This window comes from Fringilla coelebs (assembly GCF_963513975.1).
Source record: "Fringilla coelebs genome assembly, chromosome: 3".
Classification (NCBI taxonomy): Eukaryota; Metazoa; Chordata; class Aves; order Passeriformes; family Fringillidae; genus Fringilla; species Fringilla coelebs.
Window position 1 is genome coordinate 106,512,208 of NC_140030.1, and position 22,400 is coordinate 106,534,607.

At 43.0% G+C, this 22,400-nt stretch overlaps 2 protein-coding genes across 2 annotated transcripts in view; both read left to right on the plus strand.

Moving 5' to 3' along the window:
* PARP1 (poly(ADP-ribose) polymerase 1) overlaps window positions 1-13,077 on the plus strand; it is a 31,820-nt gene extending 18,743 nt beyond the window's left edge. The window contains exons 11-23 of the mRNA XM_084203010.1: window positions 270-338; window positions 1,132-1,264; window positions 2,413-2,608; window positions 3,878-4,006; window positions 5,575-5,658; window positions 6,463-6,585; window positions 7,074-7,202; window positions 7,902-8,000; window positions 8,552-8,704; window positions 8,971-9,098; window positions 9,464-9,525; window positions 10,587-10,701; window positions 12,136-13,077. Of these exons, the coding sequence (XP_084059136.1) occupies window positions 270-338; window positions 1,132-1,264; window positions 2,413-2,608; window positions 3,878-4,006; window positions 5,575-5,658; window positions 6,463-6,585; window positions 7,074-7,202; window positions 7,902-8,000; window positions 8,552-8,704; window positions 8,971-9,098; window positions 9,464-9,525; window positions 10,587-10,701; window positions 12,136-12,217 (1,502 nt within the window). The 3' untranslated portion in view covers window positions 12,218-13,077. The remainder of the gene's footprint in view (window positions 1-269; window positions 339-1,131; window positions 1,265-2,412; window positions 2,609-3,877; window positions 4,007-5,574; window positions 5,659-6,462; window positions 6,586-7,073; window positions 7,203-7,901; window positions 8,001-8,551; window positions 8,705-8,970; window positions 9,099-9,463; window positions 9,526-10,586; window positions 10,702-12,135) is intronic.
* A 5,633-nt stretch (window positions 13,078-18,710) lies between these two features.
* LIN9 (lin-9 DREAM MuvB core complex component) overlaps window positions 18,711-22,400 on the plus strand; it is a gene marked incomplete at its 5' end in the record, with an annotated part of 36,660 nt that continues 32,970 nt past the window's right edge. Inside the window, one exon of the mRNA XM_084202263.1 lies at window positions 18,711-18,789. Coding sequence (XP_084058389.1) covers window positions 18,711-18,789 — 79 coding nt within the window. The remainder of the gene's footprint in view (window positions 18,790-22,400) is intronic.

The following is a 22,400-nucleotide window of genomic DNA, read 5'->3' on the forward strand; positions in this document are numbered from 1 at the left end:
TCTCCAGTGCAGGTAAAAAAAACGACATGGTCCACCTCTTGGGGCCAGGAGAAAAAAAAAATAGAATCTGGGGAAATGTAATTTCTCATTTAGTTGGCTGCTAGAGCTAGGTTAAAAAAATGGCTCTGAAGTCCTGAAGTCAGTGTGTTCATATACTGGGAATCTGCTTCACCTTAGGGTGATAATTATGCAAATTGAGAATTTTAAGGTTGATTCAAGTGAGACTGTGTTGCTCACCTAAGAAAAAAATTAACTGTCTTTTACTGCAGGACCTAGCAAGTCTGAAAAGAAGATGAAGTTAACAGTGAAGGGTGGAGCAGCAGTCGATCCTGATTCTGGTGAGTGATAGCAGTGCCTGTGCCTGCACCACCCACAGTCATCAGAATGCGTGATGGTTTGGAAAAGGGTTTTTCTCTGAAAGGATGAGGATTCCATGAAGGAGCATGAATTTTTTAACCTTTACCATTGCTATCAGAGGAAGCATATTGATTCACATCCAAGGGTGAATATTCCAGGACTTTCTAGTGCAGCTTTCTTCAGAAGGACCACTTAAACTAAGGCATGCACCTTGTTCAGCTTTATGATCTCCTGTCAGTGGAGTGAGTAAAGGCCCAGCCAGCAGAGGACACAGGTTTGGCATAAGCATCTGCTGATGCTACTCTCCAAACCTGTGGTGCATGGATGCTCTGACAATTTGTACTGCATCCAAGGCCAGCCTTTGGTTTTCAGTCCATTTGCTAATCTGACACCTGCAGAGCTGCATTTCTCCTGAGGATTCCTTCAGCTGCTCACACAGTATTAGATCCTGGATTTTAGATCATTCTCTATTAAAGGTTACAGGTTTTTTTTCCTCTAGTTAGGATGCTAACTAGATACTAACTCTAGTTTCTTCAGATACTGGGTGTTCTGATCCTGTGTTTATCTAAAGTTTATCTAAAGGTGTAAGCTCACAATTCATTAATTAATTCATGGTGCTCCAAGTAGTTTTGAATGAGCTGTGTGGTCACTGTTTTTTGCAGTATTTCTGTTAAATCACACTGCTGCAGGAAACATTTGGATGAGTGCAAATGCAGGAAGGAGAGCTAAAACAGTAACCTCCTCCTCTGTGTTCTAATTTTTTCTTCTCTGCAGGTTTGGAGGATTCTGCTCATGTCTTTGAAAAAGGTGGGAAAATTTTCAGTGCAACCCTGGGACTAGTAGATATTGTGAAAGGAACAAATTCCTATTATAAGCTCCAGCTGCTGGAGGATGACAGAGAGAACAGGTGAGTTTAGTTTTCCCTTCAAAGCAAAGTGTGAGTAAAATGTCTTTGGGGAGATAACAGATTGGTGTAGTTACTTGAAGGAAAAAACCACTGCAACACAAATGAAAAAAAAAAAAAAACAAAACTAAAAGAACTCCTCCAAACCTACCAAACAAGCCACCTATGGAGAAATCTGTGCTCTGCATGGAGACATTCTTTGTGGGTGTTGACAAAACGTAGGGTGGTTTTTTTCCCCCTCCATATTCTCTAACTTAATGTTGTGTTCTAATCACAGAGCTGTCACCTTGGGAAGCAAAACCAGATTCTGTCTGTTCTACCACAGTGTTAGCCTGAATTGTGTGCCCTAAAGTGTAACAAAATGCATGAAATAGTCAAGAGCTGATGGTGTGTTTAGCTTTCCAGTCTCATTGGGTGCATGGCAGAGCTGTTCAGTGGTTGCATTGCTGATTAGATGAAGAGATTGAGAAGGTTCTTTAAAATAAAACTGCCCCTGCCATACACATAAATGACACAGAAATCCAGGGTAGCAAGGACTGTGGTTCAGCTCCAGATTTATTGCATTTTACCATGTTTTTAATAGGCTTTGTTCCTGTCTCATTTGTGTGAGGTTGTATCAAGTCTGGGATTCAGTACGTGGAGGGATCTCAGTGCCTGCATTTTATACCTGACATATTGGAAAGGCTGATTGATTGTATCCCCATAAATACTACAGAAGCTCACCCAAGGTGCTGTCAGCAGTACAAACAAATATTTGATTTACTTCTGGTTTCTCTAAAATACTGAACTCTGGGGCCTGGGGCTTAAAGATGCTTTGTCTTTGTTTTTCAAATATATGACCCCAACAGTCTGAAGGTTTGTATTTGCAAAACACGAAGATTGAAGAGATGTTAGCCTGTCTTTTCCTGCTGTTCACCCATTTATCCTCAGGGCTGTGGTTCTGGTGTGTTAACACTGGCCATTTTTTTACACCAGTTCTTGGACATAGAGTGATTCCTCTGTTGATTTCCCACAGTGAAAAAAAGGTAGAAATTCTTTTTTCTACCTTTTCACACTCGCTGTGGTGGAGGGGGTGTTCCATAAAGTTACTGCTATGCCAATAGCACTGGAGTGGCTGATGGCTGTTCTTTTGTCCCATTGCATTTCTCCAGGTACTGGGTGTTCCGCTCCTGGGGCCGTGTGGGCACTGTGATTGGCAGTAACAAGCTGGAGCAGATGCCATCAAAAGAAGATGCCATTGAACACTTCCTGAATTTGTATGAAGAGAAAACTGGCAATTCTTGGCATTCTAAGAACTTCACAAAATATCCCAAAAAGTTCTACCCACTGGAAATAGATTATGGACAGGTAACCCTGAAATGCCCCTGTCCCAGGTGGAGCATTGCTGAGGTTCCCTGTGTCACTGTTCTGTTCTGTGGATCTTTTGCACTTCACAAACCAGGGGAATTGAAATGCAGCTGTTGCATATCTTCTCTCTGCTACAGGGGAAAGCTGTAGGTCAAGGATCTACATCCATTAAAATAGCCCTGTTGGGAAACTAAAGAGTTTTCTGTTATCAGATCCCTTCAATGCGTGTTCCTGTTTACTCTGTAACTTTAGGGACATTAATTTGCACTTAATCCAGCAGTCAGTTCACATACATCCTGTCTGAAAACTCGATTTTTTTTAAATTTAAAATAGATGCTTTTCATCTGTCTGCTGCCTCCAAAAATCCTCCCAAATGCTGTAGCAATTCCAATGCAGTGTTCCACTTAGTGCATATACTGAGCAGGGTGAGAAAGAAATTATTCACTGCCAGTAAGATTTGGGTTTTTAGACAGCTGAGATAAATAAGAATTCTCTTCCTTCTTTCCAGTGGGGATTTGTGTATTTATTTAAGGGCATACCTGTTACCTGAACTATTTTCAGACTAAACAGTTGAATGCTATAAAATTGCCAGAGCACATATTTTCAAGACATTGTGTTTTTCCCTGGTCAAATTAATGGATGTCATCTTTCAGTGCAAAGCACTCAAAGCTTGGCTTTAATTCTGGAAATTTGAATATTGCAGTGGCAAAGTGTCTGTCTCAGTGTAATGTACAGTGTTACTCAAAGCACCTGGCTGATGATTTATTTGTGTTGTGCTCTCTCCATGAAGGCATCAAGATGGTATTATGCCTAATTGATGATTCCTGTACACATCTGTGGCAGTTTTTATTACAAAAACTTGGTGAAACTAGTTATTACATCTGTTTTGTCATAAAAGCAGCAAAGTAAACAGTCATTTTCTCATGTGAAAGTCTCTGTGCAGCAGAAAGCTTGCAGAAAAAGTAATTAATACTTGCTTGAAGTGAAGCAGCAATGCAAAGAGAGTTCCTAGTCCCTTAATTCTACTTTCTGCATATTTTTTTACAGTGCTATCTCTTGAAATAGTATCTGCCAAATTACTGAATAGGTGTTTTTTTTAAACAGTTTTGTTCCAGAATGTCAGAGCAGTGTCCCACGCTCCCCATGAACTTCAGGCTAGTCATAGTATGCACACACTAAATTGGTTTTGAGTTGTTGCCATGGCAGCCAGCCTGTTACTTTTTAATCCTTTGTGATTTTGCTAATTCTGATACTATTTTTACCTTGCAGGATGAAGAAGCTGTCAGGAAATTGACAGTAGGTGCTGGGACAAAATCAAAACTCGCTAAGCCAATCCAGGATCTTATTAAGATGATCTTTGATGTGGAGAGCATGAAGAAAGCAATGGTGGAATTTGAGGTGACTACACACATTCATGTTTCTTCCTAACCTACCATCATGCTTGCACAATCAGAAGAAAGTTCTTTGCAATCCAGAGTGCTTCTTACTTCCCAAAAGCCAAGTTTGAGTTTTAGATCTGTCTTAAAATAAAGGCAAGAGTCCGACTGGAATTTGCCAAGCCCTGGAAGTTGTAGCTTAGTTGTGATACATGCAGTTCTTAAAACACAGGTGCATTTTTTGTCTGTCAGTGTCTTCAATTTAACAAGCCTATGAGAGAATTGTCTGTCAGTCCTGGGAGCAGGAATCATTCTGTGGTTTTGTTTGTTTATGGTTTTTCCCAGTCACATCTGCATAGTGACTGCTGTTTGCTGGATGCTCTTAAAGCATTAACACAGATAACCAGTGTGCTCATCATGTGACACTGGTGACACTCCTTTTTTCTAAGCAGGGAACCACATTTGGGGGCTGGAGTACCATGGATTTTAGGTAGCAAATGAGATGCACCTCAGACTAGAGGAATCCTGCCAGTTCGTACATAAACTAATGGAAGTGTCTTGTCAGAGTCCAGATCCTCTTCTGCACAGGGTGGACTTGGGATTGTTTTGGTTGTATTTCTCATTTGTTCTAATAAAACTCTTATTTTCATCCATTCTTCTTTTCTCCATTCTTCTTGATCCATCCTTCTGGCAAGTTTTCAGAGAGGGGTTTGGTAGCATGATATGTCTCTCCTTGCACTGTTTTACTGATGTGCAGAGATCCTGCTGTTTGTTTTAATGCAGTCATTTGAACTAATTCTAAATAAGAAATTTCAGTTTTCTTCAGCCAGCATAGTTATTCTGCCTAAGACTTGACATTTAAGCAGCTGTTCTTTGCCCTCTGTATCATTATTTGGAGTGCCTACCTTTCAGAATAGGCTTTGTACCATTTTTTGCAGCTTACCTGAAAGCTTTCAGATGGCTTGCCCAGCATTTTTTAGTACCTTAAATTAAATTCCAGTACTCTCCCAAGATCCATCAATACACAAAGAAAACCAACGTTAAATTATATCAGTGGATAAATGCAGGCAACCAAGACATTGCTTTTAACTTACTTGAGGGGTTTTGGCTCATTTTTTATGAACGTGAAGCGCCTCCTAGCATCTTTGCATTTGGCCCTTGATAATTGTAGGGTAAAGTTGGAAGAGGGTGTCTGGATTGTACCTAGACACAGATGATCTTATGAACAAGAATTACTTCATTCAGTTTGCTTCTTTGCCAGCCTTAAGTATATGGTTACTTATGGATTAAGAAATGCATCTGACACCAGGTTAATATTAAACTTCATGCCAGATAATTAATATACTATTTTTGTGTTGCCCTAGCATGTGTGCTTAGCTTCCTATTGCAGTATTCCTTTGGTTATAGGATGTCCTCTCAATGGTGTGTCCTTCTGACATAATTCCTCAATCCTCAGAGTCTAAAATGTTTCCATTCTTTGTTGGTCAGTCCTATTAGCATGGCAAAATTAGTTCTCTAGAAACCAGAGAGGGAATGCTGCAGTGGTTTGAATGTAGTGAAAGTTGGGTTTAATACTTATATCTTTATCAGATTGACTTGCAGAAGATGCCATTGGGAAAACTGAGCAAGCGACAGATCCAGAGTGCGTACTCCATCCTGAATGAGGTTCAGCAGGTGAGCATAAAGGAGATGTTAGAGCAAAAAGGGAATTCAGAAGTTGTTCTGGGCTCAGTGGGGTGAATGCTGAGCTGTGCTTTCTCTTTCTCTGGGGAAGAGGATGTGGCTTCCATGGGTAACCAGTTAGTTCTCTTCACTGTTGTACCAGTGAGCGGTACTTGTGTCTTCAGCAGTTTTGTAGCACAAACTTTAGGCTGTGCCAAACAGAAATGGCAGCTGAGCAAATAAAGCTAAGCTGGTGCCTTGATCTAGTAGTGAGCTGGTGTTTCCACCCCAGAGAAGTCTGTCAGAGGATTAGAATAAAGGTTGAGTTGACTCAGGAAAGTGTCTAGTTTGATAACGCTGCTGTATTTACACATCGTGATCTGAACCATTCCAGAATCACTACGCAGTATTGCCTTTACAGATTGCAAAAATGCACCAGCATAACCCATGGCTTTTTGTCACAGGCTCCTTGGCAAAGCATTGATACAGGAATTTCTTTAGATTCTGGAATAGACCAGACCCTTGACAAGGATATGCACCATTTAAATGTCCTGAAGACTTTATTTTGCCCTCCAGAAACATAATCCCCATTGAATTTTTCTCATACACAATTCCATGTATTTCTGTGCAAATACTGTGACTTGCTGCACACAAGACACTTAAATAGAATTGTTCTTTTGAGTCCTGTGAGACTAAAGCAAAAGCTTTATTTGCATTGCTTCTCCTGTGTTAGTCCCTAAGTATCTTGTATGGTTTATTGCAATGGAGACTTAGTCTTACTCAGTAATTTTCTTTGGTGCTTGTTGTCTTGTCTAGGCAGTTTCTGACAGTGGTTCAGAATCCCAGATTTTGGACCTCTCCAACCGCTTCTATACACTGATTCCTCATGACTTTGGGATGAAGAAGCCACCTCTCCTGAATAACTTGGAATACATTCAGGTATTGACTAGAAACTGTTTTTCACAAATGTTGGAAAGTGGTGTTTGCAGACAACAAGTCTTGAGTTGGACATCTAACATAGAGAGTATGTGAGGTTTAACACTTACTTAACCTCATAAAAGCAGAGATTAAAGTAAGCATTAAAACAAGCCAAAAGATAATCTGAAGAAAAACAAGTTTAACCTCATACTTTCATGAGGTTAAACTTGTTTTTCTTCAGATTATCTTCTTCTTAGTTTATGTGCATGTGTCTGTGTAAATACTATATGCATAAGGTATGAGAAGATAGAGATGTTATGTATATACATGTGTGTATATTTTAATATATTTGGGGCTGTATATATATTTAAAGACAGTATTGTTTAGTTATTAGATGGCACCATTTGGCCAATGATTGTCAGACACTTTTTTAATTTGGAGTATCCCAGACTTATTCTGAACATGTCAAAGGCCTAAGTAACATAACATTTCCTGTTTCAATTCTTCAGGCTAAAGTGCAGATGTTGGACAACTTGCTTGATATTGAGGTTGCTTACAGCCTTCTCAGAGGTGGAAATGAAGATGGAGATAAAGACCCAATTGACATCAACTATGAAAAACTTAAAACAGATATTAAGGTAAAGGAAATAAGAGGCCATGAGTGGCTGTGAATACAAGCTGATGTCCTGTTAGTTTGGAGTAAAATAAATCACCCAGACTGTAACTGGACAGATATATGGAACTGAGGTGGGATAAGGAACTAGGATATGTGTTTAAGAGATGCAGAAAGAGCTGAGCTGTTTTGACCTGGAGAAAAGAGCTCAAGGGATATTGTATCAATATCTAGGAATATGTGATGGGAGAAAGAAGGAAAGAGAACAGAGGCAGACTTTCCTCAGTGGTTTCCAGTGACAAGAGGCAGTGGGCACAAATTGAAGTACAGGAATTTGTGTTGAAACAAAAGAAAAAGCTTTTGTTATTGATGTTGTTTGTTTTGGTTTTTTTAATTTGTTTACTCTGAGAGTGGTTGGACAACTGGAAAAGGTTGCCCAGAGAGGCCATGGAGGCTCTCTTCTTTGAGGTGTTGAAAGCTGGACTGGATTCAGTTCTTGGCTGACCCTTCTTTGAGTGGAACTGAAAATCATCTCCATTTCCAGCACTGTCTCAGACATCCTGTGGCTGTCCGTATATCTGTCCATTTTCTCTAGCTAGGAATGTATTTGCACTTAAATGGTTGAGGAGGTTTAAAGAGTGCAGTTGCAGGCCTTGGGTGCATGTTGTCATAAGATGGCTGCTAGTTTGTGTGCTGAGGAGACTTCTCATTTGCCTCTTTGCAGGTTGTTGACAAAGATTCAGAAGAAGCCAAGATTATCAAACAATATGTGAAGAATACTCATGCTGCTACACACAATGCATATGACCTCAAAGTTGTGGATGTAAGCTGGGAAATAATGGGGTTTATCTTTGGGAAGATGGACTCTCCTAAATTGCTTTGCTTGTTTGCAATTGCCTTACATTTTTGAGTAGCTAACTCAGTTTTCTCTGTTGAAGGGATGATTTGATAAAACATTTTCTTTTAATTAGAATAGCAAAAGTCTAGGCAGAGATGAATCTAATGAGGTGTTTTTCCTTTGGTGTTTTTATTTTAATTTAATTTGCCTCAAAGGGAAGGTGGAGGAGTAATCATCTGAAATTGAACCTTAGTTCATTGAATGATTTTTTCAGAAAAATAGAGCCTCATGAAAATGCAGAAGAAAAGGTGGAGAAGTAATCAATAACAAGTGCTGCATGATTGCTGCTACCTCTCTTTTGCTAGCCCGACACAGCCAATTACAAACACTAAAACCCATCCTGATCAATTTCCCTAGCAGATCAATGTACTTTGCAGATCAGATTTTTTTTTCCTTCTCCCCTCTGACGAGCTGCATGAAGCTAATGGTTTATTTGCTTGGTTCTTCTTTTCCTCCTATCCTCTTCTGATCTGAAGATCTTCAGGATTGAGCGTGAGGGGGAGAGCCAGCGTTACAAGCCCTTCAGGCAGCTCCACAACCGCCAGCTGCTGTGGCACGGCTCCCGCACCACCAACTTCGCTGGCATCCTGTCGCAGGGCCTGCGGATAGCTCCGCCTGAAGCTCCTGTGGTGGGTGAAACAGCTTCTCTGGCTGCCTGCATCCCTGTGCCCAGAGATGGCCACAGGCAGGGACAGCCTAAAGAAGGGAATTTCTGTCTGGGGAGGGGCTGTGTTATCTGCCACCATTTAGACAACATCGTGTCCCCCGAGTGGGTTGTGCGTCCATGTCCACAAGAGCTTGAGTTGCTCTCCCGGGAGCCCAGCCAGGTGGATTCAGTGCTGCTGGGTTATTTTATTACCCCAATTTTAATTTTATATTTATTTCCTTCTTGCAGACCGGCTACATGTTTGGGAAGGGCATCTATTTTGCAGACATGGTATCCAAGAGTGCAAACTACTGTCACACATCTCAAGCTGATCCCATAGGTTTAGTACTGCTGGGAGAAGTCGCCCTTGGAAATATGTACGTAACTTATGAAGAGTACTTGCTAAATGTGCTTAATACATCCTCATAGAAGGTGATGCTAAGGTTGCAAGCCTTCTGTTCAGTGTGAAGAAGAAGCATGTGTTTTTTCTTCAGAAACAAGATCTGTTTTTTCTTAAAATAAGAGCTGTTGTTTCAGGTCTAGCTTAATCTTGTACAAAATGCTAACATCATTAAAATTAGTAACTAAGACAAAGAAAGTTTGAGTTCCAGAAGACTAGAACTTAGATTAACTTTACATTAATTCATCATAAAGTAAAGCCTGAAAAATTTGTGATTTTTTTTCCACTAAGATAGTTTAAGATTAATGTAAAGTGCTATTGTGTGTTCTTTGTGCTGTCCAGGTACGAACTAAAGAATGCTTCCCATATCACAAAATTGCCCAAGGGAAAACACAGTGTCAAAGGTAAGCATTAGTAGTTGTCATTAGTAATCTGTAATTGATGGCAGACTTGGTTGTGGTGCTTAGTAAAGACAGCTATAGTCACTTCTTAGCTGTACTTCCTTTAAGAAGTTGCATAATGTTGCCCTTTAGTTGCATCAGGATTTGTATGGGGTGTTTTAAGATGCAAGTTAATACACTGAATGTTAAGACTTAAGGTGCTGAAGGTCAGGAGGAAACTTGTATTTGATGTTACACTGGAGAAAATATAAAGTACATTCTCCAACTTCTTACATGCTTTCATCATAACAATACTGTGTCTTTTAGAAGAGAGATGAATAGATCAGAAGAGTCATTGTTTAGCTTTCAAAGTGGCTTAGAAGCTTGGACAGAAGGGAAAAGCTAGGAATAAAAGTTCAGATGGAATAACTGCTCTTATTAAACTTCTATCTGCAAAAAGTGTCATATATTGAAAAAGAAGATGAGAGAGAAGACTTAGCTGTCTCACTCAAGCAAAAGAGATGGTAATCATGACTGTCTTCTGTACCAAGATGGAAGATTGAAGAAAAGTACCTTCAGTAATGAGTGGCTTATCTTAAACTATTCATTTTGAGAGGCTTAAAAAATAGGTTGCCTAAAAGAGAATAAAAAGTAATTTTGCACTTTTTTCTATACGTACTACTCATGTTATGGATGTCAAATCAGATTTATATTGAAAATTTTAATGAGAATAAGAATTGGTTTGTTGTACTTGTCTGAAAATGCTGCAATGTGCATGTTTTCATTCATGGAGTTAGGATATGAGGGCTACAAATCTGTTCTGGTTTAGCTTTGATCATACAGATTAGACAATTAACAGTTTAAAGTCTAAAATTCTCATTTTTAATGTAGCAGAGTATAACTGCCATAAATATGGTGATGCTGAATTGAATAAACAAACAGTATTTTTCATGTTCTGTTGAAGATACTTCTACACTTGATTTGAAAGTATATGTGAAGTGGTATTTGGCTGGCTGGATCGTTTTCTTTTTGTGCAAATCTGTTTGCCTCCTAGATTTATAACTAATGTTGTTTTTCCTTTCTAGGCTTGGGCAAAACTGCTCCTGATCCCACAGCCACGACTACCCTTGGTGGTGTAGAGGTTCCCTTAGGGAATGGGATCTCCACAGGAATTAATGATACCTGTCTTCTGTATAATGAGTATCCTTTGCTGTTATGTTGGCTGCACACGGTGTTTGAGTGTCACTGCATTTGCAGGACCTCTCTAAGGCCAGTTAGGAGTTTTGCCTCACTGTGTTTTTTTTGGGTTTGTTTAAATCTGCCTTGGGGAGTATTTGCAGACAATCTCTTCTGCAAGGGGGATGATTTTTACAGTTGGTGCACTTAAATTGTCATTCTGCAAAAAAAAAGGAAACAATACACATTCCAATAGCTTTCCCCAACAGGAACAAAAGTTATTGGAGTGATCAGGCAAAATTGCTGTATTGTTTTGCCCAGAGATGTGCCAGGACAAGGGGAGGTGAATGCAGCCTGTGGTTTCTCATCACTCCAGTCTGGTTTCTCCCTCATGGTGCTGTGGTATGCCAGCTTGGCCAGGAAGAGGTGGGGGAGCCAGCTCTGTGCTCTTGCACTCTCTCAGCACATCTTTTCTGTTCCCCAGACCTCTGCAAGTGTTGAGGTATGGCCCAAGTGCCCAACAGAGATGTAGCCATTAAGTCTCTTTCCAGGCAGAAGTGCCTCCAAATCAGTTTGTGCTTTAAATCCACAAGAGGTCATAAGAATGTAAATAAGTGATGTCTAAGGTCCAGCTAGCTCTCTTCACTGCCAGTGAAGCAGGTAACCCAGTAATGCAAACTTTGAGTTTGTAGAAACTGCCTGTGGCCCTGATGAGCTGTTTTTCTCCCTCAAGGAGTCTGGGCCACACAACTCATGGCAGTACTGGTTTTATCTTGAGTTTTCTTAAATACACCATCGGTCAGATGATGAGCTGTAATACAGTCGATATTGGCTAGTTGAGATAATATGATGTGTATTTATTTTTTTTTACACTTAGGGATTAGAGGTAAGTTTGAGGCCTAAAAGATTGTGAAACAAATAGATGAGCTGGGACTGTCTCTGGAAAAATAAGATTGTGCAAACACTGCCAATCATTGTAGAGCTCTTCTTTGTGATTCCAGTTTGGGTTTTTTAGTGGAAAATGAAGGTATTAGTGACTGTGCTGGAAGGTAGCAATAGAACTACAATTAAATTGTAAATGCTGGATCGGAATCTGTAGCTCTCATTTAATCTATATGACTCTTCTGCCCAGATACCAAGAGAGATGTGTGTTACTATGACAGAAAATAATTTTCAGGAGCCACAACCCTGTATCTAAGTCAGTTCACCTGCCTGTCACTCAGGATTCCTGCTGCACTATTCTCCACAGAACTTAATTGCTTGTTCCTAACTATTGTATAAAACATTTTCAGATGGAAAAGTCAGATTTAAAGCTTTGTGGTTTGAGCTCTTAGAATTGGTTAATCACACAGGCATCTGTATGGTAACTTAAGTTCAAAGGTGAAGTTCTCTGTGTTTTGTGGTTTTTCTGTGTCATTAATACCAACTACTGTAATTATTCCTTAACATTCTTCCCAGATATATTGTGTATGATGTTGCTCAGGTAAATCTGAAGTACCTGTTGAAACTGAAATTCAACTATAAGACATCACTCTGGTGAACAGTATTTAGAAGCCCTGTTAGAGTTATACTGTAGTTACACTATAGCGTTGACTTCTGACATGCTTATGCATTGACTTCTCTTACCAAGATATCAAGAGCTAAACTGCAGGAGAAATTACTAAATACTATTTAGTACAACACTTAGTGAAAGTTTTATATTAAAAGTGTGGCAATACACGGACCTGAATTCTGATGAGAACGAGTACCTGGTTTTGTTTTATACCACTTCTAAATCTGGTGCTTTAAGTGTTTCTTTTAATTGACCAAACTGACAAGAAAGAAAAAAGGAAATTTTTCTGGTGTTCTTAGCCAAACAGAGCTGGGCAAGAACAGGAGAAGGAACTTGAGCATGTTTGTGGTACTTGCTCTGTGAAGGTTCCCCCCTTGTTTAAGATACTCTTTTTCAGTTTTCACTTGACTAAATGATAAATGTGCATTTATTTTGAGGTAAAAAAATAAAAACTAATTTCATACTAACAGTTTTATGTTTCAAAACTTCCAAATTGTTTTGGTTTTGAGTCATAATTTAAATGTATTTGGTAGAATGTTCTTAAACATGGTATCTCTCTCAAGGATCGAATGCCAAATATTGAAATCTGTAGTCATGTTTCAGGAAGTTATGGTGAAATTAAAATTTGGACTTTCCACTGAGACTTCATCTGTCAACAGTTGGTGTGGTAAACATGGAAAATAAGCTTGTGGCTGTTTGAATTTAGTATTAGCCCCAATAAACCTCCTTTAAATACCTACCTTCAACATGATGTAAGTTGGTTGTTGTAGACTCACATCCTAACAAAGCTGTAAGTTGAGTTTGGGCTCAAGCTTCGTTCATCAGGACCTGGAGTGAGATCTGTTACCACTCTGTCGGTGGTCTTGAAATGCCTGTCTCAAAACAGCAATACAAACTGATAATTCCAATGTTTCATGATGTTTGTTGCTTCTCACTTTTAGTCATTGAGCAATATGGGAGCACTTAATCATAGAGCAACATCAGATCATTCTCTTAAAAATTACTTGATTTCTCTGGGGCATTAGGGAAAGTGATGGCTAATTCCCAAGACAGGACAGTTCAAGCTGATTCTGACAGTTGTGGCTTCAGTCTTCAGTAATCTGTGTGGAAAGAGCAGATCTATTTCTTAAAATGTTGTTGTGTCCCAGGGCCTTTTGTAAAAGGAGTTAAAGCCAAAGTGGTTGCTAATGGTGCAGGTCTTCCCAGGACCCCTGAATGAGAAGAGGATGAAGAGTGATAGATGAAAAATAAAGCTTCTTTCAGGGAGAGAAGGAAATGTAGAAGGACTGGGCAAGTTGTATGGCTTGAGGACAGCTCAACAGAAAAAATTGATTGAGGATGGTGATAATGGATTTTGAGAGGAAGAGAGTAGCCTGTCTTCTGCCTCAAGTAGCTTAACCAGTGGCTAATCATTGTTTTGCTTCCAAAAAAACCTTTTTGGTAAGTCACATAAGTATGATCTTGTCAGTCTCTGAAAGAGAACAAAAGAACTTGTTCAATTCAGTTATAAGATAGATTTTTCCCCCTCTTAAAAAAGCAGTTTACAGTTCAGTTTGGGACCAGGAGTTGAAGGCAGCTGCTTTTGTGCTCCCTCAGAGGTGGCTGAAAGTTCCCTGTTGCTCCAACCCAAGCAGCACAAGGAGTGCTTTGTGCTGTGTGCATTGTGCTCAGTTATAATCGCAGCACAAGGAAGTACATCCCAAGCAGTCCCTAAGTTCACAAATACAGCAGGAAAAGCTACAGGACTTGCTGAAGAGGCAGCAGGTGCCTTTTGGGGGCTGTGGGAGAGCCCTGCCACCGTCCTGCAGTGAAACCTGATGTCAGCCCAGGCGCTGCTTCTGCTGCCAGCCCGTGGGAGCGGAGCAGACCCGCGCTCCGGAACGCGGGCGCTGGTGCTGCCAGACCCGACGGATGAGCAGTCTGTCCCCGGGGCCAGGCTGGCAGGAGCAGCGTGGTGACAGTCACTGAAAGCCCTGCTTTGGCAGTACCAGCACAGAGCAGAGCTGGATGAACAGGCAGTCCCATTTCTGTCAAAAGCACTTGAAAGGAACGGGTTTTCAAGACATTAGGTCCCATGACATCCTGTGCTTTTTTTTCAGGGGAGACATGTTGAGGAATGGCTTCTGATCTAAATGTTAAACTACCAAAAGCAGCAATTTATAAATATTTAACCATTTTATCTTTATTTAGCATGGCTGCAGGCCATGTACAACAGCTCACAGACATTAAGATAGCCCGTGCAGTTAATTGAAGGAAGCCAGCCTAGCCTTACTGATTCGCAGTCAGTGTAAATTCTTTGTGACTTGCCTGAGTTCATGGGGGAAAAAAATGTCTGAGAAAAAAAAAATTAAAGCACAAGCTGCCCATCCTGGTGCTTTAGCCATAAAACAATGACATTCTGCCACTGCCCCCATTCAGTTTCTAATCAGAGGAAAGTGGGGGGGGAGACCCCAAAGCAAATAATTTCTATATGACAAAGACCTCTGTACACATGAAACTTTGTCAATGCCATAAATAATTGTACTCCTGTTCTTAAATGAGGCTTGAAGTGTTTGTAACTACTGAAGTCTCTGCTTCAGCTTGCTTTCTGGGAGACTGTTAAAGACCTCACTCTGTGAATTCTGGGGACATAATGATGTAATTGTCTGCTGAAGTGTTATTGCAGCCAATTTATATCCCACTTAATGTTTTGCCTAAATTGCTTTTATGTATGTGTTGAGGCCCCTAACTTAGTCCATTATACTCACGCCTCTGTTATGCCCATAAAAATAGTTTCCACTGTTGTGGACTACATGCATCTGAACAAGAGCTTGTGTGTGCTTTCACTTCAAAATTAATGCCTGGCTGCTTCTCCAGAAATTATCATTTTGGAGATGAAGTGGCACGTGGGAGAAGAAATGCAGATGTAGGTCCCAGCTAAGATGAGTTGCTGTGATGATTTTCATTTGTTCTGGTGTGAAGGTAGCATGTGGGCCTGTTGTGGGCATTGCAGATCATTTCTACAGAGGTGAGATATACAGGGACAGGCAAGGCGAGAAGAAGGAATGACTCCCAACAACTCAGGGGAAACTACTGCTTCCTCCACCCCCTCATTAAAAAGTATGTGATTAATGCATCAGGACTTGGACTTCACAAGAAACTGCTTCAGTGACTAAAGAGCACTCACTTCTGCCAGCTGTCGGTGCTTTTCTTCCTACTGCCAGGGCCTGCCTAGGGGAGATGAGAAAATGACAGTGTAGCTGTCTCCTGAAGTCAGCACTACCTGCTCTGTGCTGACGGGACTTGGAGTGCATTGGTCAGTAGGTGGTGTAACCCATGTGTTACTGTCCTCTGCAGCAGCTGAGCAGCAATGGAGCAGGGCAGTGCTCTCTGCAGCATTTCAGCACACACCATTAGGAGCAGTTGCCTAAGGTGACCCTGGCGAGAGCGAATGGCAGCGGTGCAGCCATTCAGAGACCATCCCCTGGCTGTGCAGCTGAGCAGGTGAGTGAGTCAGCAGCACCTCAGGCAGGTTGTTGGCAGGGAGCACAGATGTTTTCAGTCACCCTGCCTGTCGGAAGAGTGGTGTCATTTCCACGTCACCCAAGTGCAAACTGCAAATTTTGCACTGAAAACATTGTGTGTTCGTGTGCACGCTCACAATGGACCTGGCTGGGGCGTCGTAAATGAGATCGTGTTTGTGTGACTTGGAAACAGTGAGCACAGAACATGGAAAAACCAGAACATGGATATACTGCAGTACTCATTAAAGGCCAAGATCTAAAAGGTTCTTTATCCAGGAATCATAATACAGTGTTGATTGTTACCCTTTCAACACAGTGAATGGTAATGGCTTCTGTTAAATATTTTCCAAGTACAGCTGTTGGAATGAAATGATGGAATAATCATCATTGTGCTGTTGGGAGCAGAATTCTGCCTTCACACCTGTTAATTTGTGAGATGATTGGCAGGAGATGTTTGGGGAGGGGGAAAATCTCTCTCACCTTTTTCATCGAGTTTTGTTGCCGTCTACAAAGACTCCCTGAGAGGCAGCGAGTTTGATTCCCTTGTAGAAATTCACACTCTTGAGGACAGTTTCGAAATGTGGTTGTGTTGTAGAGCACTTTTCACCCCTCCCTTGCAAAGCCCTTGCTCAGGGAAAGCTGTAGCACCGGAGTGGCTCTGGGCAACGCTGCTTTGAGCACAGCCAAACCTGATGACAAGGTTTACAAAGCACAGCAGTAAAAACCTCGCTGGTGATCAGTGTCTTCTGTCAGCTGTGGAAGTCCCAGTGTCGCCAGTCTTAGCTGAGTACTGCCATACAGCCCTTGGAACAAGCTGAAAATACAGAGAAATATTGGTGTCATTAACACCTTGTTCTACTGAGCCTGGCACGGGAAGGTCTGGCTCGTGTCAGGCATTTTGGGTAGTGGAAGTGTTTTATTAAGAGGGGAAAATTGTGCAGGATTTAATGTTTGGGGGGGGGGGAGTCAGTGTTTGGAATACCACAGATTACTATTTCGTTGGGTTTTGTTACTAGTTTCTGTAGTTTTGTGCCTACAGTGCTTTTCAGCTGTCTGCTGTATGTAGCAACTTTCTTTGGAGCTGTGCAGTATGGAAAGCTCTGACTGAAGAGTCTTAGGCCCGTTGGGGGCTAAGGGGAGGGAAGGCTGTTTAAACAACCTTTCAAAATGACCTGAAAAAGGGGCTGGAAATGCAAGCTAGGCTTTGTATTTTCTTTTTCCTTTTTTTCTTTTTTCAGCTCTGCTACAATGTACATAGAAAGCCCTGGGGGAAATTTCTAAAGCATTTCACTCAGTTTGTTTCTTCGCTTAAAAACTGCCTTTTTTTCCCCTTGAGCACAAGGGCAGCATTGATTTTATTTATTTATGTATTAAAATTGTTTAATAACATGACCTATATCCTGCCCCTCTCAACCTGCTAGAGGGCCTAGTCATCTGAGTTCATTAGCAAATTAAGAGCACAAATTAAATTCTATTCCATGTCCCAAGATACGCATTTTCTGTATTGTGTAGAATCTTTGGTTTCACCTAAGCACTTTCAAAGACCTGCATACAACCAGGCATGGCATCCATTTTGCATTACACCACTGTGCTCTTGGCAATATGCTTAACATGTGACACAGACTTCTTAGCCTTGACTAAGAAATGCTTTTTATTTATTTTGAAGCTCAATTTGCATTTTCATATTTATTTTTATATCTTAAAAAAAGGAATTTTGCTTGGTATAATAGCAGTAGATACTCAAAGCCAAACCTATGCAGAGAGTCTGGTCCATGAGCAATTAAGCTGCTTGTGGTTCATGGTGGTTTTTCCATGCTTGTATTTCTTAACTGCAGAAGCTTTAGAATTCACTGTGGTGCAGAGACCTAAGAAAACTACACAAAAAAAACCCCATTGCTGCTGCTTGAAGAAAGCTTTCAGGGGTGAGATGGTAGAGGGCAGGCCAAGACAAGGAGCTTGTTAGGCAACAGCCACCCACTTCTGGGGTTTGTTGGCTTTCCCTGGCACTGGGTGACAGCAAGTGAGACCTTGACCTTCAGGCCTTGGGCTGGGTGAGCATTTCAGCAGCCTCTTGGGCGGAGTGCCACGGGCCGTGACAGCAGGGCCAGGGCCGGCTGGGCCGGGATTGTTGTGATCCCTTACTCCTCCTGGAGCCTCACCTCTGCAGTCCTTTATGAAATGTGACAGGGAAAATAGGCACAGTTTAGTAAAACGTTGTTACTCAGTGGAGGAGGATGGATATAATGTAACAGGATTGTTTAAAGACTCAAAGGTAGCACAGCTACTTTGGGGTGACCCTCTGTGACACCTCCACCCCTTTCCCTCCATCCTGAACTGTCACTCATTCCCCTCATCCCACATCATAAGAATGTTGGAGCAAGTCCAGAGGAGGACCATGGCAGTGATAAGAGGACAGGAGCACCTACCCTGTGACAACAGGCTGAGAAAGCTGGGGCTCTTCAGGCCTGGAGAAGTTTGTGTGAAGACCTCATGGCGACCTTCCATTACCTGAAAGGGAGCTCTAAGGAAGCCGGAGAGGGACTGTCAGGAACTGTAGTAGTGGTAGGACAAGGAGTAATGGGTCCAAATGAAAGGGAGGGAAATTAGGTTAGATATTAGGAACAAAGTCTTTACTGGGAGCGTGGTGAGACACTGGAACAGGTTTCTCAGAGCAGCTCTGGCTAGCCCAGCCCTGGAGCCGTTCAAATCCAGTTTGGATGGGGCTCTGAGCAGCCTGGTCTAGTGGAAGGCGCCCCGGCCAGTGGCAGGCAATTGGAACTAGACTGGAAGCAGTGTAGCGTCCACTCCGACTCCTTAACGATAGCCCTGCGATCCCGCGGGGCTCCGGCCGCCGCTGTTCCCGGCGCTCCCGGCCGAGTCCGTTCCTGCCCCGCCGCCCGGCCCCTCACGGCCCGCGGGCGGAGGCCCCGCCCCGCGCGCGCGCCCGCCGCGCGCCCGGCCCCGTCTCCTCCCCCAGAATGCCCCGCGCCAGGCAGCCTTTGAAAAAGCGGCGCGGCTCGTTCAAGATGGCGGAGCTGGATCAGCTGCCTGACGAGAGTGAGTAGGGACCGGTGCCCCCGCTCCCGCCGCCCCCTCGTCCCGGCGGGACACCCGCGCCGCGCCCCGCCGCCCGCCCGCCTCCCTTCTTCGCTCCTTCCCTCCCGCCGCGGGCGCTGTGCGGGGCCGGAGCCCGAGCCTCCTCCCTGGCAACCGGGCCGGCCCGGCCCCCCCCCCCACCCCCCCGCCGCCGCCCCTCCCGGGCGAGGCCCCGGCCCGAGCGGCGGGCGGGGAGCTCCGTCCCGAGGGTGCGACCCCCGCTGCCCTCGGGGGTGCCGGGGCCCGGCCCCCCGCCCCGCCCGGGCGGCACCTGCCGGGCGGGCGGGGCGGGAAGCGGGAGCCGGGCGGGGCGCAGTGACAGCCCGCCCTGCCCGCGGGGGTCGGGGCAGTGCGGGGGAAGGAGCGTCCTGTCCCGGGGAAGGGGTGAGCTGCCCGCCGCTCCGGACCCGGCTGGCGCCCGTGGGGGCAAGAAGGGCTGGTGTGTTCGTAGCCGGTGCCGTGCACGGTGCGAGCAGCTCCGCAGGGCTGGGGGTCACGGCGTGCACACGCTGTGTCTGGGGGGCACTGATGAATGCGCAGGGAAGAGCTCAGAGCCCTTGTGTTGTGTGTCAGCAGCACAAACCTGGCTGTACAGGTGTAAGACAGCATGTAAACATGTGTTTTCATGCATACGGTTCTGTGTATCTGCACCTCGAGTGCTGTGTCCAGTTCTAGTTCCCTTACTGCTAGAAGGACATTGAGGTGCTGGAGAGAGTCCAGAGAAGGGGAGTGGAGCTGGGGAAGGGCTGGAGCTTTAGTCTTTTAAAGAGCAACTGAGGGGCTGCGGGTGTTCAGCCTAGAGGAGACTCAGGAGTGGCCTTATCACCCTCTCCAGCTCCTGAAAGGAGAGTGTAGCCGGGTGGGGATTGGCCTCTTCTCCCATGCCCCAAACGAGAGGGAATAATCTCAAGCTTCAGCAGGGGAAGTTTAGATTGAGTGTTAGGAGGAATTTCTTCACTGAAAGGGTGATTGGACATTGGAATGGACTGCCCAGGGAGGTGGTGGCGTCGCTGTCCCTGGAGGTGTTTAAGAAAAGACTGGATGTGCCAGTTAGTGCTGTGGTCTGGTTGACATGATGGTGTTTGTTTAAAAGCTGGACTCGATGGTCTCAGAGGTATTTTTTAACCTCATTGATTCTGTGATCTCCATAGGGTTTGTGTGGATGTTATTTTCAAAGAGCACAAAGATTTGATAAAAACTTTAGTGTAGCTAAAAACTAGAGATGTGTTGCTGTATATGTGGATTCATTCACAAAGTACTTGAGAGGAAATTATTCAACGTAAAATGCATCCAGATGCCATCTTGATATGTCCTCTTACAAATTCCTGCCAAGCCAAAACTAGGGCATTTACTGGTTTCAATGGATGTGCATAGAATGGGGCAGGCATCTTTTGGTGGCACTGTTTTGTTCAGCACCACTCAAGTTCATCAAGATACCAACTCTTTCCATATCAAAGACTCTCAGAAAGAGGTGAGTCAGAGTGGAAATCTTGCTTCTGGCTGCTCCATGTGGGTCTTTGTTACAGCTCCAAGAACTGTCGGGAGAAAAATTGGTTAATGTGCCCACATGGCTAGTGTCGTTGTGTTAACTGAACAGATTTATGGAGGATCATCATAAATTATGGATGGAGCTGACAGTCTCAACTTGGTGCAGCTCAGTCATGGATGCTGTGCTGCATTTAGAGACTGATTAATACAAGTCATAGACCAGTTGATATGACTGTAATTAATAATTAGCCGTGGTTTATTGCTTATTAAATGAACTTTCCCTGATCACTAGAATGGGCAATGTTTAAGTTCGTGTTCCTCCATTTGCCTTGCCCATTTTCCAGAGAAAGCACTGTGTGTTTCAAGAAGTTAATGTGAAGTATGAAAAATAACTTTTTCTTCTCTGTCACTTTTATTTTGCCTGCAGTGACATTGGGGGAAGGTTTGACAGGGGTGTCACTTCACCTGTAGCAGATACAGTAGTAGAGTGTGTGACTCAGTTTCCCTCAGGATTGGGCTATGCTGGCCACCCTTGCAGCAGTGTCAGTGTTACAGTCTCTGCTTGGCAGGTGAGGCAGACACCCTGTGGTTGTTTGTAAAGGCAGTAAACTTCTGCTCTGCTAACCTTGACCTTAAGGTTTGTATTTACCTAAGTTTGGTGCAAGTCAGAGGTGTTGTCCATCAGACAGGGAGCTTCATGTTTTCTGTAGCATTGCTGAACTGCTGGAACTGTGAAAGTTTCAAGGAGTGGCTGGCTTGTGCTTCCATTCCTATTCTATGCAGTTTTGGTGATCTGGATGTTTTCAAATTACACTAGTTTGTGTCACACATAGTTCTTTCGTTTCCAATCCTATACTTAAAATGAAGATGTAAACTTAGTCCTGACTAATTTAGCACTGACTTCATGCAGCTCTCAGTCTGCAGCTTAATATATAAAGGACAATAACAGTAAGCATTGCAAAATTGTTTTTGGAATATTCCTATGATATAAAAAGAAGTTCCAAAAAAAATCAGAATAGTTCATTATTAAGAGACTTTGAGATTTATGCATCACCCCTGTTAATTTTCTCCAACATAGTTTATAGTAAAGTAGTAGACCATAACTGAGCTTTCACATAAAAATAATTACAGGTAAACACAGCATACTTGGTGACAAGAAGGCTGACATTTTGCTGTATGGTAGGAACCACACAGTTTTACTTTCAGATTGGATGTCTGATGAAGTGGAATTTGTCCCAGAGTATTCTGATAGCACCTGCTTGCCCTCTGGCAGGTTCTGTAATGCAGCTGGGCCATGACTGTTCCTTAACCCAGGAGTGAGATGAATGTAATGCACACAGTTGTCTCTCATGATATATACTTGTTTTATCTGCTAAAGTTACTATTCTGTTGTTCTCTAAAGCTGCTATTCTGCCTATATAAAACAGTGAGAGGCTTCATGCTGACAGCCTGAAATGGTGTGTAAGTTTACATGCATTTCTCATTTCTTGTCGTTTGAGGCCTTTCCTGTGCTGCTAGGGGAGAGCCGTGCAGCAATTTGGGATGCACGTGAAGAAAGAACAAATCTGTGGCAAATCCTCTAGCTGAAAAAGTCCAGAATATTAAAGGTCCCAATTGCAGAAATACTTCAAATACTAATAATTTTATTTATATTTTGAAGACAAAAAATTGTTTCTGCAGGCTGTTGGGTCGGTGCCCAATGAGTGACTAATTTTAGTCAATGCCTTTTTTTTCCCTCTTCTTATCTCCTGGTAACTTTGCAGTGGAGGTAAATGGTGGGCAGCCTTGGTGCTGCAGACCAGATGGCTTTTTCTCTGTGTCTCAAAAGAGGGAATCAGTGGATTGTATTGGAGCATACATAATGCTGCCCTGTCTCCTGCTGCTGGTAATAGCAATCTGATTTGTGGGCTGCCTGGTTCTAAAGCTTGTGCAGTGAAGCTGAGGGGAGGCTCTGATGTGAAATGAACTTTCTGCTGAGGTGAGGCTCTGCTAAAACACGCAGCACGTGCAGATGTGACCAGAGATTGTCCTGGTCCCGCTGGAGGCAGAGCTCTGCCGAGAGCAGCGCAGGCAAAGCCACCTCT